The sequence below is a fragment of the Lampetra fluviatilis genome, chromosome 56 (assembly GCF_964198595.1).
Source record: "Lampetra fluviatilis chromosome 56, kcLamFluv1.1, whole genome shotgun sequence".
Taxonomy (NCBI): domain Eukaryota; kingdom Metazoa; phylum Chordata; class Hyperoartia; order Petromyzontiformes; family Petromyzontidae; genus Lampetra; species Lampetra fluviatilis.
The window spans coordinates 4,915,334-4,934,721 of NC_136330.1; the positions used below are offsets into that span (position 1 = coordinate 4,915,334).

General features: G+C 53.7%; 1 protein-coding gene across 1 annotated transcript in view; it reads left to right on the forward strand.

The window, feature by feature from the left end:
* Positions 1-19,388, forward strand: part of LOC144950157 (cAMP-dependent protein kinase catalytic subunit PRKX-like) — a 175,355-nt gene that overhangs the window by 135,074 nt on the left and 20,893 nt on the right. Inside the window, exon 7 of the mRNA XM_078880220.1 lies at positions 4,794-4,851. Coding sequence (XP_078736346.1) covers positions 4,794-4,851 — 58 coding nt within the window. The remainder of the gene's footprint in view (positions 1-4,793; positions 4,852-19,388) is intronic.

Below are 19,388 nucleotides of genomic sequence, written 5' to 3' on the forward strand. Positions count from 1 at the left end.
ATATACACCAGCACTGGGAAGACAAAGGCGGCAAGGGAAATCCCGTTAGGCCACACCTACACCTCCTTGTTTCACCGTACCGGCCTTAACAGGCGCTCGCTAACAGCACTTGTTGGCTTGGGAGGCCGGCTGAGTGTGTATGTTGAAGACTTCTAGATTTGAAGCTTGCGTGACTGCAAGGATTCATATTCTTAGGTTTTTTCGTTAAAGTCACGTAGGTAAAACATTAAAATTAATAAAAGTAAAATAAAATAAAAATCACGACGTTGCCTCCGAAACGTCGTGATTTTTATTTTATTTTACTTTTATTAATTTTAATGTTTTACCTACGTGACTTTACCGACAAAACCTAAGAATATGTTGAAGACTGTTGATGCGAGCGGGGAGCGGTCTCGCCAACACTTGGCGAGCTGCTCTACGAACCCGCCGGCGCGAGTATCGATTCCCGCTCGCGGTCACCCGACAGCCGTGATGACGATTATCCGAATCGATCCTGGGCCCCTCCCCCCCCCCCCGAGGTCGACTCGGCCTCAAACGAGTACTCGGTGCGGGGAGACGGAGGCGGCCGGGCGTGCGTGGTGCTGGCACGCCCGGTAGTAGCAGCAGTAGTAGCAGTAGCAGCAGCAATAGTAGCAGTCGTAGCAGTAGAAGCAGCAGCAGCAGTAGTAGTAGCTGTAGTAGTAGTAGCAGTAGTAGCAGCAGTAGTAGTAGTAGCAGTAGTAGTAGTAGCAGCAGCAGTAGTAGCAGCAGTAGTAGTAGCAGCAGTAGTAGTAGTAGCAGTAGTAGTAGTAGCAGCAGCAGTAGTAGCAGTCGTAGCAGTAGAAGCAGCAGCAGCAGTAGTAGTAGCTGTAGTAGTAGTAGCAGTAGTAGCAGCAGTAGTAGTAGTAGCAGCAGCAGTAGTAGCAGTCGTAGCAGTAGAAGCAGCAGAAGCTGTAGTAGTAGCTGTAGTAGTAGTAGCAGTAGTAGCAGCAGTAGTAGTAGTAGCACTAGTAGCAGTAATAGCAGTAGTAGCAGTAGAAGGAGCAGCAGCAGTAGTAGTAGCTGTAGTAGCAGTAGTAGTAGCAGCAGCAGTAGTAGCAGTAGCAGCAGCAACATTAGTCGCAGCAGTAGCACTAGTAGCAGTATAAGGAGTAGCAGCAGTAGTAGCAGTAGCACTAGAAGCAGTAGCAGCAGTAGTAGTAGCAGCAGTAGTAGTAGCAGCAGTAGTAGTAGTAGCAGTAGTACTAGTAGCAGTAGTAGTAGTAGCAGTAGTACTAGTAGCATTAGTAGTAGTAGTACTAGTAGCATTAGTAGCAGCAGTGCCCGCCTTCGTAGGTGCTGCTCGTTAACGGCACTTGCCCCAACAGTCCGTTGAGGCTATACGGTGGCGGGCGGGGGGGGGGGGGGAACCTTTGTCTTTGTTACGTGTGTGTCCGTGCTTGAAAAAAAGACCAACCTCCTGTGTAGCGAAGGCGCGTTATAATAAAGAACAGACCAGACTTCAGCCGAAATTAAATTCCAACATTCCCGCCGCTACCTGGCCACCGTGTTAGTCTTGGCACGGGGCAGGGACGGGTGTCAAAAGCCAAGACGCTTTACCGCGGTGATCCGTCCACCCCCATGCCCCCGGTCGCCCGGAATCGCCGCTCACTCGTTGTTTTTGGATTGGCGGCGGGGTGGGTGGCGCACGGTGGTGGCGCACGTGTCTCACGGCAAGGGGGGGGGGCCTGGGTTCGATCCCCGACCCGGGCGACATTTTTAAATCCTTTATATTAAGTTCACTTGCTTGCTTGCGCGCTTACGACCGTGCAAATCTTTCGGTCGTGTTTTAACCCACTTCCCGTGATCCAATCGAGCTGACATTTTGCACACAGACTCGTTGTGCGTGACAATTTCTTTTCGTGAACATTTTTTTCCAAAATTTTACACTTTTTAGGTAAAAAAAAATTATTATATTTAATTACCAATTGCTTAATGGTGGCAGGCAATCATCTGACCCATAGGTGGCAGCCATCTCAAGCCAGAGGACGAGAGGACTCTAGCCGCCCGTTTCAAAGACCAATGTGGGCTGGGTTGTGGCCCATTGAACACGCATATAAAGGATTTATTGTGAAAAACTTTGTTTTTACGGGTTAATTTTTTCCTGTGTATGAAGGATGCGGGAGTGAGCGAGTGTGTCCTTGACGATTATCTGAACCGGTCCTGGGCCTCCCCTAGATAGACTCAGCCTCAAATGAGTACCTGGCACCTGGTGCGGTGTGTAGTAAACATCGCAACTGGGGAGACAGAGGCGGCCGGGCGTGGTGCTGGCCACCCACCCCCCTCGTGTGCCGTGCCGGCCTTCATAGGTGCTCGCCAACAGCACTTGCCCCAACGGTCTGTTAAGGCTACACGGGGGATCTTTGTCTTTGTTTTAATTTTGCTTTGCGAGCACGGTTTTGTCCAGGGAGTTGCAAACGTCATAAACGTTGCTGTTGATTCCAACGCTACCACTACCACCACCATCATCTCCTGCTCCCTGCCAGATTCTGAAACTGTTACACAGGCACCAGCTGACTGCCAAATTAAAATAAAAACCTCAGTCTCTTCTTACAGTCTCACCACCGTCTGGCTTTAGGTCTTCTCTGAAACTATTAAAAACTTTAAATATTTTACCACGTAAGTCCCCACTGATCTGTGTAGCTGTTTTTCGGAAGCGAGACCCGACTTTTGCCAAAGATAGCTCAACGAAGTGGGCTTATCACGTGGCTTATTATAGCAGTTTGTGTGAGGGTGTGTGTGAGAGAGCGAGTGTGTGTGCGAGTGTGTTTGTGTGTGAGTGTGTGTGAGAGTGTGTGTGAGAATGTGTGAGTGTGTGGGGAGTGGACTTGCCGATGACTGGTACCAGCGGTGTCAAGATCGGCCTCTGTGGAGGAGGCTCGTGAAGGACGCTACTGGGCAGTTGGAGGCAGTCGCCCTCCAACAACAACGGAGGGCGGAAGAGCGACGCTCACAACAACGAGTGGAGCGCCGGGTGGCTAAAGCACAGCAAGTTGGCACAGTAGGGGGCACAGGTGGTGCATCAGCCAGTCATCTCAGTCAGTCGACCCGTGGCACCTGGGTCTGCCCCGTGACCTCCTGCCAGCGGGCGTTCGACACTTCACGTGGCCTCAAGGTGCACATGGCCTGGCACAAGCGTCGTGGTGACGTCACCGCCACTTAGTGGCGAATGGCGGTTGTTGTTGTTGAGTGTGGGGAGCGGTGGTGTAGCGGTTAGCGTGCTGCACTACGAAGCTGGCGATCCGGGTTCGATTCCCGTTCACGGCAAACACCAGTGACGATTATCTGAACCGATCCTGGGCCTCCCCTAGTTCGACTCAGCCTCAAATGAGTACCTGGTGCGATGTGTAAACATCGCCACTAGGGAGACAAAGGCGGTCGGGCGTGGTGCTGGCCACCCACCCCGTCGTGTGCCGTGCCGGCCTTCATAGGTGCTCGCTAACAGCACTTGCCCCTACAGTCTGTGAAGGCTATACGGGGGATCTTTGCTTTGTGAGTATGTGAGTGTGTGTGTGTGTGAGTGTGTGTGTAAGTTTGTGCGAGAGTGAGTGTGTGTGTGAGTGTGTGTGTAAGTTTGTGTGAGAGTGAGTGTGCGAGTGTGTGTGTGCGAGTGTGTGTGCGAGTGTGTGTGTGTGCCGAGTCTGTGTTCTCTCCCGCTGTTCTGCGTGCGGTTTTCTCCGCGTTCTCCGGGTTTCCTGCACGCAGCCAAACGCAGGCAAGACGTGGCGACGTAGCCGCCGTCGTTCAGACGTCCCAACAATGCGACAAAAATTACCCACGAGGTCGAAACCTCCTGAATTGGGATGACTGTGAAGCAACATCCAACCCCCACCTTCGCTCCGACTGCGAACGCTCGGCAGACCCCTCCTCTAGAGAGACACTTGAGACTCGGTGTGGCGCTTTCCCAGCTTAAGCGAGCAAAGCGACGATGTCCGTTCTCGATTCATCTCACCCCTATGCTCCAGGCCCCCTTGTCCCCACCACCCTCCCCTCCTTCCTTAAACGCCACCATCGCCTCTTCCACCGCGCGGCGCTTTCGGACGCTATTCATGCGTCCGCTAGAGCACACTCTTCCTCCCGATGTTAGGAAGCCACTGCGGGGCAATGCACGGAACAGAGCCACGTGGCGCCATGGGTTGACTGACCGAGTTGACCGGCCGATGCACCAGCTGTGCTCCCCGACCGTGCCGACTCCCCCTGCGCTTTAGTCGCCCGGCGCTGCGCTCGTTGTTGTGAGCGTCGCTCCTCTGCCTTCCGTGGTTGCTGGAGGGCGACTGCCTCCAACTGCCCAGTAGCGTCCTTCACGAGCGTCCTTCACGAGCGTCCTTCACGAGCCTTCTTCACAAGCCTCCTTCACAGAGGCCGATCTTGACACCGCTGATAGCGGTCATCGGCAAGTCCAAACAGCTCCACATCCTCCCCGACCGCATCAGCTCCCATCTATTCTGCAGCCCGTGCCGCGCCCGTTTAGCCCCCCTCTCATCATGCCAAACAGAAGCTGTTTGGGCATGCGGTGGCTGGGCATGCGGGAATACATGACCCTGCCAGCGCAGCCTTGACAGCCGGAGGAACTCACCGATGGGACTGTGTCCAGATCTTTGCGGCCACGCACAGACACGCGCGCACACACGCACACACGCGGTTTCGGTTGAGCAGGAACACGCTGTGATCTTGACTTACCGAACATGAGTGTTGTCAGGTTATCGCGGGTCTTACCCTCTGACTTTTTTCCCCCTCTGCTCCTGCTGATGTCAGCTGCGATTCGTGTTTTTCAGGGACCTCATTCGGAAACTTCTCGTCGTTGATCGCAGCAGGAGGCTTGGCAACATGAAGGTACCTTGGGCACCACATCACCATCATCCCCATCACTGTCATCACCATCATCGCCATCATCGCCATCCGCAGCACCGCCAGCCCCATCACTGTCACCACCATCCCCATCACCATCACCGCCATCCCCATCACCGCCATCACCATCACCGCCATCACCATCACCGCCATCCCCATCACCGCCATCACCATCACCTCCATCACCATCACCGCCATCACCGCCATCACCATCACCGCCATCACCATCACCGCCATCACCATCACCGCCATCACCATCACCTCCATCACCATCACCGCCATCACCATCACCGCCATCCCCATCACCGCCATCACCATCACCGCCATCACCATCACCGCCATCACCATCACCTCCATCACCATCACCGCCATCACCATCACCGCCATCATCACCATCACCGCCATCCCCATCGCCGCCATCCCCATCGCCGCCATCCCCATAACCTCCATCTCCATCAATCACCGCCATCACCATCACCTCCATCCCCATCACCTCCATCACCATCACCTCCATCACCATCACCTCCATCACCATCACCGCCATCACCATCACCGCCATCCCCATCACCGCCACCCCCATCACCGCTTTACGACGGAGTTTCCAGGAACCGCAGTGTGTCGTAAAAGTGTGGGGGACTGCCCATGGTTTGGTTTTACTTTTAAAGTTTTATTTTATAATTTTACTTTCTAGTTGTATTCACAACGTTGTGTTTTTGCCATCGTCCCAGCTCATAACTCCCGATGAGCAATAGTCGGGTCGTGCAAGAGTTATATAAATAAATAAAACCCACGCACCTCCCATGAGCACGGTTTGCCTGCGTACGGCGCGAAAGAAGTTCAGCGCACGCACGCACACACAAGTACGCACACACAAGCACGCACACGCAAGTACGCACACGCAAGTACGCACGCACAAGCACGCACGCACACGCAAGTACGCACACGCAAGCACGCACACGCAAGTACGCACACGCAAGCACGCACACGCAAGCACGCACACGCAAGCACGCACACACAAGTACGCACACACAAGCACGCACACACAAGTACGCACACACAAGTACGCACACACAAGCACGCACGCACACGCAGGTACGCACACGCAAGTACGCACGCACAAGCACGCACACGCAAGTACGCACACACAAGCACGCACACACAAGTACGCACACACAAGCACGCACACACAAGTACGCACACGCAAGTACGCACACACAAGTACGCACACACAAGCACGCACAAGTACGCACACACAAGTACGCACACACAAGCACGCACACACAAGCACACACAAGTACGCACACGCAGGTACGCACACGCAAGCACGCACACGCAAGCACACACAAGCACGCACACGCAAGTACGCACACACAAGTACGCACACGCAAGCACGCACACACAAGCACGCACACACAAGTACGCACACACAAGTACGCACACACAAGCACGCACACACAAGTACGCACACGCAAGCACGCACACGCAAGTACGCACACGCAAGTACGCACAAGTACGCACACACAAGTACGCACACGCAAGCACGCACACACAAGTACGCACACACAAGTACGCACACACAAGCACGCACAAGTACGCACACACAAGTACGCACACACAAGCACGCACACACAAGTATGCACACGCAAGTACGCACACACAAGTACGCACACGCAAGTACACACACACAAGCACGCACACGCAAGTACGCACACGCAAGTACGCACACGCAAGTACGCACACGCAAGCACGCACACGCAAGTACGCACACGCAAGTACGCACACGCAAGTACGCACACGCAAGCACGCACACACAAGTACGCACACACAAGTACGCACACACAAGTACGCACACGCAAGTACGCACACGCAAGTACGCACACACAAGCACGCACACACAAGCACGCACACACAAGTACGCACACACAAGTACGCAACAAAATCGCCACCAAAGGAAGAAAAAAAAAGGTCGAAAATTCCACTCGTCAGAAGTCTATCTTTCATCGAGGTTGCCCGAGTTTGCCTGATCTGCAGAGTGGACCAAAGTGTTCGATAGCACAGTATAGCCTCAACGGACTGTTGGGGCAAGTGCCATTAGCGAGTAGCAGCACCTGTGAAGGCCGGCACGGCACACGAGAGGGGGTGGATGGCCAGCACCACGCCCGGCCCGCCTTTGTCTCCCGAGTAGCAAGAGTTTACATAACGCACCAGGTACTCATTTGAGGCTGAGTCTACCTAGGGGAGGCCCAGGACCGGTTCAGATAATCGTCATTGGTGTTGGCCGTGAGCGGGAATCGGACTCGGGTTGCCGGGATTCGTAGCGATTCGCAGCGCAGCGTAGCGCAGAGTAGCGCAGAGTAGCGCAGCGTAGCGCTAACCTGTTACGTTGACCACTGCTCACGCACACAGCTCATCGTGTGGCCAGCAACACCGTCGGTTGTGCCGGGCACGACGGCGATATTTTCCATCGCTTTGAAAAAATATGCTCAATTTTCAGAGCCTCCCGCGCATTTTTGTTCCTTCCTTCGCCCTGATTGGAAAAATATCTGGGCATGGGCTGGCCAGCGTTATGAAAGGCAATTGAAAGTTTGATGAACTTAAAAAAAATATATATTTTCTTATTATGATTAATTATATTAACGTAAGAGCCATTGCTCATGTTAACATTTATTTGACGTTTTAATTGAAAACCGTTTTCCCACTTTTTATGAGCACGACAAACGCCAGAATTGTTTTTTTTATCAATCCCACCCCCCCCCCCCCCGGGGTTTTTTTTTTCCCGTTCATCTTGACGGCGCACGCTCGCTTGTCGGGTTGCACCGACACGCAGAGTCTCTCGGAGCGAGCGCCTTTAAAAGCGTGTTTCAACGAAATATAAAAGAAAAAAATGCGTGTACGTTGGACTCATTTCACACCCCGCGTGCTAATCGGAGGTGCGAAGGAAGGACGAGAAATTGAACACAAAATAGCAGCTCTAAAGAAGTGAGTTTGTCAATCTATACTCTTAGTTTTTTCGGTAAAGTCACTTAGGTAAGAAATGAAATTAAAATTAATGAAAAAATAAAACATCACGACGTTTCGGAGGCAACACAAGTCTCCGTCATCAGGTGGGACCGTCACAGCCAGATTTGCTGTATCAAGTGAGGCAGGGATTCCAAGATGCAAGCTCTTAAATACAAGTTAAGGGGGAGGAGAGGGGGGGGGCTTTGTCAATCTAGATGAGTTAAAAAGTGCACAGCTCCAGAGCCTTCCTAACACCTTAAGTAAGAGAAGAGCGTTCCAAACGGCCGGAGAAGCACTATAATATCGCCAGGGGTGGTTCTTGGTAACGGATGATGATGAGAGAGAGAGACACGCAAACTCCAAATATACAGCAGCAGGCATCGGGGTCGGGATCGAACCCACGACCTTCTGTACACCGGGCGAGGTAATTAACATCTCCTAGCCACCGTCATGATGATGATGAGAGAGAGACACGCAAACTCCAAATATACAGCAAGCGTCAGGGTTGGGATCGAACCCACGACCTCCTGTACACCGGGCAAGGTAATTAACATCTCCTAGCCACCGTGATGATGATGAGAGAGAGACACGCAAACCCCAAATACACAGCAAGCGTCAGGGTTGGGATCAACCCCACGACCTCCTGTACACCGGGCGAGGTAATTAACATCTCCTAGCCACCGTGATGATGATGAGAGAGAGACACGCAAATTTCAAATATACAGCAGGCATCGGGGTCGGGATCGAACCCACGACCTCCTGTATACCAGGCGAGGTAGTTAACATCTCCTAGCCACCATGATGATGGTGAGAGAGAGAGAGAGACACGCAAACTCCAAATACACAACAGGCATCAGGGTCGGGATCGAACCCACGACCTCCTGTACACCGGGCGAGGTAATTAACATCTCCTAGCCACCGTGATGATGATGAGAGAGAGACACGCAAACCCCAAATATACAGCAGCAGGCATCAGGGTCGGGATCGAACCCACGACCTCCTGTACACCAGGCGAGGTGGTCAACATCTCCTAGCCACCTCTGTCGTGTTGCTTGATGAATGTGTTGGAGTTTTGTCGGTCTGTTCTTGGGCATCCGCGCTAGCCGCGGCAGCAGCGGAGGCGGCGTTCACCCGTTTTCTGTTCGGATCTCTCCGCTGATTTAGTTTTTTCGCTTTCTCGGGAATTTTTTTTTAATAAAACGTAAAAAAGAAAAATGTGTTATATTAAATACTACGCTAAATTCCCCGATGCAAAACTAAAAATGAGATATTTAGTCTCGAATTCGGGCATCTGCTTCCAGTTGCTTACCAAGAATTTTAGGATGAGTCGAAACCAAGAAACACATTGCTCTCGCTCCTGACGTCAATACTCTACAGCTTCAAATCAAGAATATACTGCAGCTTTGGGATTTATGTGAAGGGCCTACGGGCTCTGCTTTAAACACGGCCGCCAGAGAGTAGAGAGCTACAAAAAAAATAACTTTGCATATTCGTCATTGAAACGTCGACAAAGGTGTCCGCAGATGTGTGGCGTGAGTGCGCGTGTAGGTATGTGTGCCCAGCCACCGCGTGTCTGAGCAGCTTCTGTTTGGCCGCATTGAGGGGGGCTAAAAGTGCACGACATGGACTAGAGAAGAGATTGAGCTGATGCAGTGGAGCTGAGTGGACTTGCCAACGACTGGTACCAGCTGTGTCAGGATCGGCCTCTGTGGAGGAGGCTCGTGAAGGACGCTGCTGGGCAGTTGGAGGCAGTCGCCCTCCAACAACAACGGAGGGCGGAGGAGCGACGCTCGCAACAACGAGCAGAGCGCCGGGTGGCTAAAGCACAGCAAGTTGGCACAGTAGGGGGCACAGGTGGTGCATCAGCCAGTCGTCTCAGTCAGTCGACCCGTGGCACTTGCTGGGTCTGCCCCGTGACCTCCTGCCAGCGGGCGTTCGACACTTCACGTGGCCTCAAGGTGCACATGGCCTTGCACAAGCGTCGTGGTGACGTCACCGCCACTTAGTGGCGAATGGCGGTTGTTGTTGTTGTGTGTGTGGAGACAGAGATGAATAAAGTAGACGACGGGATTGGGTGGGTGACTGCGTGGGCGAATCTGCGACGACGCTGGAAATCGGCGAAGGCGAAATTGATGACACCGTGGCGTTGGCTCGGTTTCGATGGAGCCGTCGATGGGCGATGGTTTCGATGGACGATCCGCCACCCGTTGGGCAGCGGACGGGGGGGGCAGTTGCTTCGATTTGACGATAAATGTTCGTCTCGACGGATGTGTTTCGCGATGTCACGCGGCACCCAATCGGAGCGCCCCTTCAGTGGACTCTGCGGCAGAGCTCGGCCAATCGGCGACGTCCGCCCGCTCTGAACATTTTGAGAGCAGCCGGGCTCGCTCAGCTCTTCGTCGTTAAATTAACAATGAGCCCGGAAATTCACGTGAAGATTAACAAGAAAGTGAACAATTGCATGACGTTTCTCCCACCCAAACTTCCCCATTAGCCTCTTTAACCCCATCCATCTTCTTAGCCGAAGGTAAGAATTTTGTTTTCACTAATGCACTTTTTACGTGCCTTTTTACGCTCTATTCATTATTCATCCATCTCTCAATTAATATTAATGTTTTGGTATTTTCTCTCAACGTTTCATTGATTAAAATTGAGTGCTTAAATATGAAATACTATGGGTTTTTTTTTAGGGATGAAAAGGGTCAACTTTTCATCCCTAAACTCCAAATATACAGCAGCAGGCGTCTGGGTCGGGATCGAACCCACGACCTCCTGTACACCAGGCGACGTAGTTAACATCTCCTAGCCACCCGCCGCGCCCCCTGACTCTGGTATCACGTACCACTCGTTACCGCTCTCCACGTCCCGGAATCCAACTCGGGTTCTCGGCCGCTCCGACCTCCGAGCTTCATCTCATTTGTTCCTCCCCCCCCCCCCGCAAACCCCCCCCCCCCCCTCGTTTCCTCCTCTGCTTCTCTGGGCCTCATAAAAGGGGGGCTGGTGACGTCGTCCAGAGACGCACCGTCGGGGTCTTGAGTCCGCCCCCCCCCCTTACCCCCCACCCTGTCCCCCCCCCCCCTTTCCCCCCTCCATCTATTACCACCCTGGCACGCTCCCCCCCCCCCTAAGCAATAGCGAGGCTCTGCCAGTGTCGGGTTTCCCTGCTGTTGACAGTGAAAACACGTGCGTGGGTTTGATGACATTCGGCTGTTTATCTACCCCCCCCCATCCACCCACCCCGCTAACCCCCACCCCCACCCACCCACCCCCACCCTTACCCACCCACCCCCACCCACCCCCACCCACCCACCCACCCCCACCCTCACCCACCCACCCCCACCCTCACCCACCCACCCCCACCCACCCCCACCCACCCTCACTCACCCTCACTCACCCACCCACCCACCCTCACCCACCCACCCTCACCCCCACCCACCCTCACCCCCACCCACCCACCCTCACCCACCCACCCCCACCCACCCCCACCCTCACCCACCCACCCACCCACACCCTCACCCACCCACCCTCACCCCCACCCACCCACCCCGCCGCGTCTTCCTCGTGCCAACGGACCGAGGCCACTGCCGTTAATTTTCCCCGATCGTCTTGGGGGTCCTATCTCGGTCGGTCCGTCGTCTCTGTTCTGTGTTGTTGCAGTCGTGCTGGTATTCGTTTGTCTTTACTCCCCTCCCTCCCACCCACCCACCACATCCCCCCCCCCCACTGCCCCCCCCACGCTTCCTGTCTTCCTCTAGCCCCCTCCCGCGGAGGATCATCCTCACGGAGTTGCTGACGCGTGTGTTTGTGTGCGTGGTGCGGTGTGCGTGGTGCGGTGTGCGTGGTGCGGTGTGCGTGGTGCGGTGTGCGTGGTGCGGTGTGCGTGGTGCGGTGTGCGTGGTGCGGTGTGCGTGGTGCAGTGTGAGTGGTGCGTGGTGCGGTGTGCGTGGTGCGGTGTGCGTGGTGCGGTGTGCGTGGTGCGGTGTGCGTGGTGCGGTGTGAGTGGTGCGGTGTGCGTGGTGCGGTGTGCGTGGTGCAGTGTGAGTGGTGCGTGGTGCGGTGTGCGTGGTGCAGTGTGAGTGGTGCGGTGTGAGTGGTGCGGTGTGAGTGGTGCGGTGTGCGTGGTGCGGTGTGCGTGGTGCGGTGTGCGTGGTGCGGTGTGCGTGGTGCGGTGTGAGTGGTGCGGCGTGCGTGGTGCGGCGTGCGTGGTGCGGTGTGAGTGGTGCGGTGTGCGTGGTGCGGTGTGAGTGGTGCGGTGTGCGTGGTGCGGTGTGCGTGGTGCGGTGTGAGTGGTGCGGTGTGCGTGGTGCAGCGTGAGTGGTGCGGTGTGCGTGGTGCGGTGTGCGTGGTGCTGTGTGCGTGGTGCGGTGTGCGTGGTGCTGTGTGCGTGGTGCGGTGTGCGTGGTGCTGTGTGCGTGGTGCGGTTAATGCGCCGCCCTTGTGAAGCCGGCGACCCCCGGTTCCATTCCCGCCCGTGGCCGTCACCAACACCCAGCGGTTATAATTATCTGAACCGATCGTGGGCCTCCCCTAGGTCGACTCGGCGTCAATATGAGTACCCGGTGCGGTGCGTAAACATCGCCACTGGGGAGTGGTGCCGTCCACTCAATCCCTCTTGTGTCGTGCCTGCCTTCATAGGTGCTAAACAGCACTTGCCCCAACAGTTTGTTAAGGCTACACGGGGGATCTTTGTCTTTGTATTATTGTTATTATAGGAAATAATACTCGTCTGTCTACTTGAATTGGCATCTGCTCGGCTAAAGAAAACACCGCGGCAGAGGTCGTTACATTACTTTTGGGTTATTTCCATTTTAGAAAAATATTATAATGAAATACTAAAGCCCCTTTTCGCGGCGGCGTTTCTTGAAAGAGAAATAACAGTCGGGGTGGGCGAAAAGAAAAAAACATTCACCGAGTTACCCCGCCGTTCGTCGTTCGATTCGCCGCGGCGAGAATAGTTTCTGCGGTGAGGTGCTGCTAGACCTTGGTAAGGTAAGGTAAATTACCATTTTTACCGGGTAAAAGGGTAAAGGTGTCGACATGCCAAGGGGTAAGGTAAAGGGTAGGGTAAAGGTAGCTTGGAAGAATTACCCGGTAGGGTAAAGGTAGGCTCGTTGTTTTTACCTTTTAACTTTTACCTTACCTTGCCGAGGCCTAGGTGCTGCTCTCAATTCCATTCAACTTCACCGTTGTCCTTTTTATTCTATTTTTCAACCCGGTTGAGAGCCCGCCGAGTGCCTTTATCGGTGTTCAAAACGGAGTTGTTTTTTTCTCCCAAATAGTTTTTCACTCATTTCCCCCGCCACACCCATAACCACCACCCACACCCCATGCAACGGCAAAATAACGAGAGAGAAAAAAATCAAGGAATTGGTGGAAGAATCTTAGGCGGGCAGTGTTTACACCCATTCGGGCTTTCAGAGATGAATACATAACACATTTTCTCCATGGCCATGTTACCGCACAGCAGCTTTCGGATCCGTGAAAACCCCGATTGTTTGCGGAAATATTTCTGGAATGAACTCCCCCCCCCCCCCCCACGTGGAGCGGTGCGCTACCTTAACCCCAATCTCGATTTGAAGTTTTCGTGACTGCAGGGATCCATACTCTTTGGTTCTTTTGGTAAATACTTTTTTTTTTTACGGTAAAGTCACGTAGGTAAAAAATCTAATCAAATAAATGAAAACAACTACATTCAATCACGACGTTTCGGGCGCAACACAAGCATCCTTCTTCAGGTGGGGACAACGCAGCGAAAGCACAACTGCTTAAGTGTGTCTAAGAGATGGTTGTGACGAGGAATTACATAGTCGCATTATATAGTCTTTTGGTAAAGTCACGTAGGTATAAAATAACCTCCTTCCGATTTAAAGCTTTCGTGACTGCAGGGATTCATCTTCTTGGTTCTTTCGGTAAAGTCACGTAGAAGGGAAATAATAAAATAATAAAAATAAAACATAATAAAATAATTCTCACGACGACTGCTTGCGTTGTGGCCGAAACGTCGTGAGAATTATTTTATTATTTTTATTATTTCCCCTCTACGTGACTTTACCGAAAGAACCAAGAAGATGACCTCCTTCTGTTCCTCTCTCAAATCCTCGCCGCTTCTCTGTCGCCCCTTCCCTTCCCCTATCCCTCCTCTCGCCCCTCCGCTCCCTTCCCGTCCCTCTCCTACAGCCCCGTTTGTCGCCCCCTAAGTCACCCCCCTCTGCTGCTGTCATTTGTTCCTCGAGCCCCGTAGCACTGCCCCTGCCAGCCGCATCGTTCCGTTCTGCGTCGCCGCTTTGTAAGCCATGTCATGGAGCGCCGTGAGTGAAGGGGAGGCCCTCTTGAAATGTAGAACGGATTAAGATTGTCCACGGTGTTATCCTTGATGCACAGCGAGGCGTCTTCGTAGAACCCACGTGGTTTTCCGCGGATAACAGGAAGTCACGCGGAAAATTGTTTCTAATTCCCGCTTCGGGCGATCCGCGAATGTTCACCCCATGAATAAAAGGTCCCGCGATATGGGTCCCTCCATATCACAACGGATTAGTTTAGTTCTTAACATAATTCCATTCACTCCACCCGCTACCTAAGATTCAGGGTGATGATTACATTCAAGAAATATATCCCCCTCCCTCCTCCTATCTTCTTAGTTTCCTTTTGCTTCACTACGCCTTTAAAGAACAAACGCATATTGGAAAAGGATAGTCGTGCCATAATATTTTTTTAATTATTCATAGGCCGAGCAAGTGACCTTCCTCGCCTAGATTTCCTGCCAGGCTCCCTGGGCCAGACCGCCCAGGCGAGAAGGCCGCAGGGTAAGGGTCAAGGCCTCCCCCGGCCTCTCTTGCTTTTTCAAAAAATGTTTATTTTATCTCCAACAACAATCATGGAGACATGAATGGGGGGGGGGGGGTGTGACAGTCGCCCCAAATGACCGACCAATTAGCGAATAATCGTGGCGCCTCCCCCCGGTCGTGACCTAGGGGAGAGCGAGAGAGACACAAAGGGGGTTGAACACAACAAGGGAGAAAGAAAGGCGAGAAAATATGAATGTTTAGAGACACGGCTTGTGATTGAGTTTTTTAAACTACTTGTATATTTGTTTATTAACTATAAGCAATTGGAATTATTTTGCCAGGTGAGGCCCACTGAACTACCTAGCTTGTTTTCAGAAACGACCTGGCTATCACAGCCAAATACTCTGAACACAGAGACCCATAGATATGCATAGAGGCCCATAGAAACCTATAGAGATTCATAGAGATCCATATCGATGCATGGATACCCATAGAGATTCATAGAGACCCATATAGATGCATAGAGACCCATATAGACGCATAGAGACCCATTGATATGAACAGAGGCCCATAGAAACCCACAGAGATGCGTGATGTTGACTGGCAGTAGCCAAATATTCTAAACGTGTGACGTTGATTCTAAATGTGGAGGGACAACCCGGAGGACCCGGAGAGAAATCCACGCGACTACGGGGAGAGAGAGAGTCACGCAAACTCCAAATATACAGCAGCAGGCGTCAGAGTCGGGATCGAACCCACGATCTTCTGTATACCAGGCGAGGTAGTTAACATCTCCTAGCCACCGTGATGATGATGAGAGAGAGAGTCATGCAAACTCAAAATATACAGCAGCAGGCGTCAGGGTCGGGATCGAACCCACGACCTCCTGTAGACCAGGCGAGGTCGTTAACATCTCCCAGCCACCGTTGGTGTTCCGTTTTAACGTCTCGTCAATGCCCAACTACGTTGTACAACAATCCCAAAATAGCAACCGATCTGCACGGTTCAACGCAGGACATTGCTCAACGTTTGCTGAAAGCAGCAGGGTTAATTGAGAGGAAATTAAACGGCGCGTGTCTTTGGCTTGGCTCCGTAAAAAAAAAAAGGGCCTCTGGAAATCCCACTGCTCGTTTGCTCACCCGGCCACCGGTCAAACTCGAGTTAATTTAATACACTTCTACATCTCGACACGTGACCAAGTCTTATTGTCGTTGGCCACGTTATAACTTGGCGATTATTATTATTATTGTTGATATTGGTATTACGCTTCACTTAAAAATGTTGCTTCCCTTGCCAAGGAACCTTCGATTAACGCGGTGTGGCTACGTACGGTGCGAAAGAAGTTCAACATGCATGCACCTCCGATTAGCACTGTGTGTCTACGTACGGTGCGAAAGAAATTGAACGTACATGCATGCACCTCCGATTAGCACGGTGTGTCTACGTACGGTGCGAAAGAAGTTGGACGTACATGCATGCACCTCCGATTAGCACGGTGTGTCTACGTACGGTGCGAAAGAAGTTGAACGTACATGCATGCACCTCCGATTAGCACGGTGTGTCTACGTACGGTGTGAAAGAAGTTGAACGTACATGCATGCACCTCCGATTAGCACTGTGTGTCTAAGTACGGCGTGAAAGAAGTTCAGCGTACAGGGACGTGTCTCAACGTGCAAGTAGCTTCTGACTTCTGCTTTCTGCGAGATTTCGTTTCAAACCTTTTGCCAATCGTCAGTCCTCTCCTCCCGTTCACCAGACGGAGTGTAGGGGTGGAGTTGGGGGGGGTGGTGCGTGTTTGCTTAAGATTCGAGATGTTTTTCCTGCAGCCTCGACTCTGAACGCTCGCGCCCCCAATCTCTGTTGTCCGTGTGTGGGGGGGCTGGTCGGAGCGGAGTTTGACAATGGGCCCGTGTGTTGTGTGTCGTGTGTGGTAGTGTGTTGTGTATGTGTTGTGTGTTGTGTTTGTGTTGTGTGTGTGTTGTGTGTGGTAGTGTGGCGGTTAGCGCGCTGCGCTATGAACCTGGCGATCCGGGTTCGATTCCCGCTCACGGCCAACACCAGTGACGATTGTCTGAACCGGTCTTGGGCCTCCCCTAGTTCGACTCGGCCTCAAATGACTACCCATTGCGGTGTGTAAACATCGCCACTGGGGGAGACAAAGGCGGTCGGGCGTGGTGCTGGCCACCCACCCCCTCGTGTGCCGTGCCGGCCTTCGTAGGTGCCAATTGTTTTTTTTCTCCGCATTTAGAGCATCTGGCTGCTATGAATGTCCACGCGGTGATGATACTCCACCTGGTTTAGCTGTCTGGTCGCTCGGTGGGGCCTCGGCAGGTAAAATAAAAAATAGTTTTTCGTTTTAGTTCACTGCGAGGCCTTCGCAGAAAGTTAATCAATCGGCGTGTGGGATCCTGCTGGACACAGGCATCCAGAAACTACACTGAGTGTCCGTTTGTTTAAAAATCGGGAGCGTTTACTTTGGCGCTCGCTTCCCTCGGCCATCGTATAAATATTCCGTTCTTTTCTGCTCTGCTCACGACAAAGTGAGCGGCCCAATTTATTTTGGCCCTGGCCTCGGGTATTGGGTTTTTATCAAAACATTTTTTTTACTGCGGCTAATTTCGCGATGTGGTGGGGGGGACAGGGGCGGGGGGGGCGGCATTGGGGGGGGGGGTGGTGGCGGTTGCTTCTTTGACGCCTGTTTTTGCCCATTGGACCGGAAAAAAATTCTAAAAATCCCAATCATTCCGCTCGCTCCCATCTATATATCTGTTCTTCTTGCAGGAGGGCTCTCGCAGCCAATATTTTTTTCTAGCTGTTAACTCGACGGTGTCTCCGACGAGCCACGCAAGAAGTTCCAGCGTGCGTACGATCTTCACCGTCAACTCAGTTTCGCACGCTTGGCTACGTACGCTGCGCGCAAGAAGTTCCAGCGTACGCACGTACGAGCGTTTCTCAATTCTGTGCACGGTGGTGGGGGTCACCGGTCAGCAGCAGATCCGGAGTTCGCCGGGATTCGGTTCCATCTCCCGGCGGGACCATCGACTGGCACGCTCCCCCGCGGTGCGTCGGTGGGCAGCTCACGTGTGGTGGGGTAAAGTGTGGGCACTCCAACCTGCTCCAAGCGAATGTGCTCGGCGTTGAAGGGTAATAGTGCTAAATAACCTCCAGCGTCATCATCGCCATCGTCACCATCATCGTCACCATGTATGTATGTATGTTGAACTTCTTTCGCACCGTACGGAGCCAACCGTGCTAATCGCCATCATCATCGGGGTTGAAGTTGCGTCGTTGAAGGTCAAGACAATTTGTCGGCGGTAATTATTCCGGAGCCGAGCGGCGATGCGGCGATTAGCGACGCGCTGCACCGCGAGTGCGGTCACCCGGGTTCAACTCCCGGCCCAGGGCTGCCATCGTGAGCGGCGAGCGACGCCTTGAGGGTGAGCCCCGCGGGAAAACTGCCGGGCGCCCTTCCCTTCGCCCAGCCGCGCCGTCGACCTCGCCGGCGGCAGTGGCGGTGGCGGTGAAGCACGGTCGCGCCCCCACCACCGGCGGTGGCGGCGGCCGGGGTGGGGGGGGGCCCTTGCCAAGAGTTAAACGACGGACGACACATCCGAGCGCTGGCGTTTACTTAGAACGAACGTGAACGTACGTGCGTGCGCATGTGTGTGTGTGCGTGCATGTGCGCGCACATGTGTGTGTGTGTGCGTGCCCTCGTGTGTGTGTGCGTGCGTGCCCTCGTGTGTGTGTGTGTGTGCATGCGAGCGCACGTGTGTGTGTGTGCGTGCGTGCGTGCCCGCGCACGTGTGTGTGTGTGTATGCCCGCGTGTGTGTGTGTGCGTGCCCTCGTGTGTGTGTGTGTGTGTGCATGCGAGCGCACGTGTGTGTGTACGTGCGTGCCCGCGCGTGTGTGTGTGCGTGCGTGCGTGCGTGCCCTCGTGTGTGTGTGTGTGCATGCGAGCGCACGTGTGTGTGTGCGTGCGTGCCCTCGTGTGTGTGTGTGCGTGTATGCCCGCGTGTGTGTGTGTGCGTGCGTGCGAGCGCACGTGTGTGTGTGTGTGTGCGTGCGTGCCCTCGTGTGTGTGTGTGTGCGTGTATGCCCGCGTGTGTGTGTGTGCGTGCGTGCGAGCGCACGTGTGTGTGTGTGTGCGTGCGTGCCCGTGTGTGTGTGTGTGGGGAGCGGTGGCGTTGCAGTTAGTTCGATCCCCGCTCACGCCCACCAACACGGGTGACGATTATCTGAACCGGTCCTGGGCCTCCCCTAGGTCGACTCGGCCTCGAATGCGTACCTGGTGCCATGTCTACAAACATCGCCACTGGGGAGACAAAGGCGGCCGGGAGTGGTGCCGTCCACCCAATCCCTCGTGTGCCGTGCCGGCCTTCATGGGTGATACGCGCTAACAACGCTTGCCCCAACAGTCCGTTAAGGCTACACGGGGGATCTTTGTCTTTGTGTGCGCGTCAAACTTCTTTCACGCCGCACAGTCGGTTGCGTTGCCGTTGGTTATTCTCGCCGTTGTTGTTATCCTTGCGACGAATCTTCGGCCTCGCGAGTTAGCAGCGGTGTTCCGTCTCCGGACATATCTTGCCGTGTCATAAATAGCGGCTTTTTTTTTACCCCCAAATTTTTTTCAGTTTTTTTTGGGGGGGGGGGGGGGTCGGGGGGTGGGGCGGGGTTGTGGGGGGGGGGGGAGGGTTAGTGGGGGGCACGGTCGCGAAACGCGACCCAGATGTGTTGAC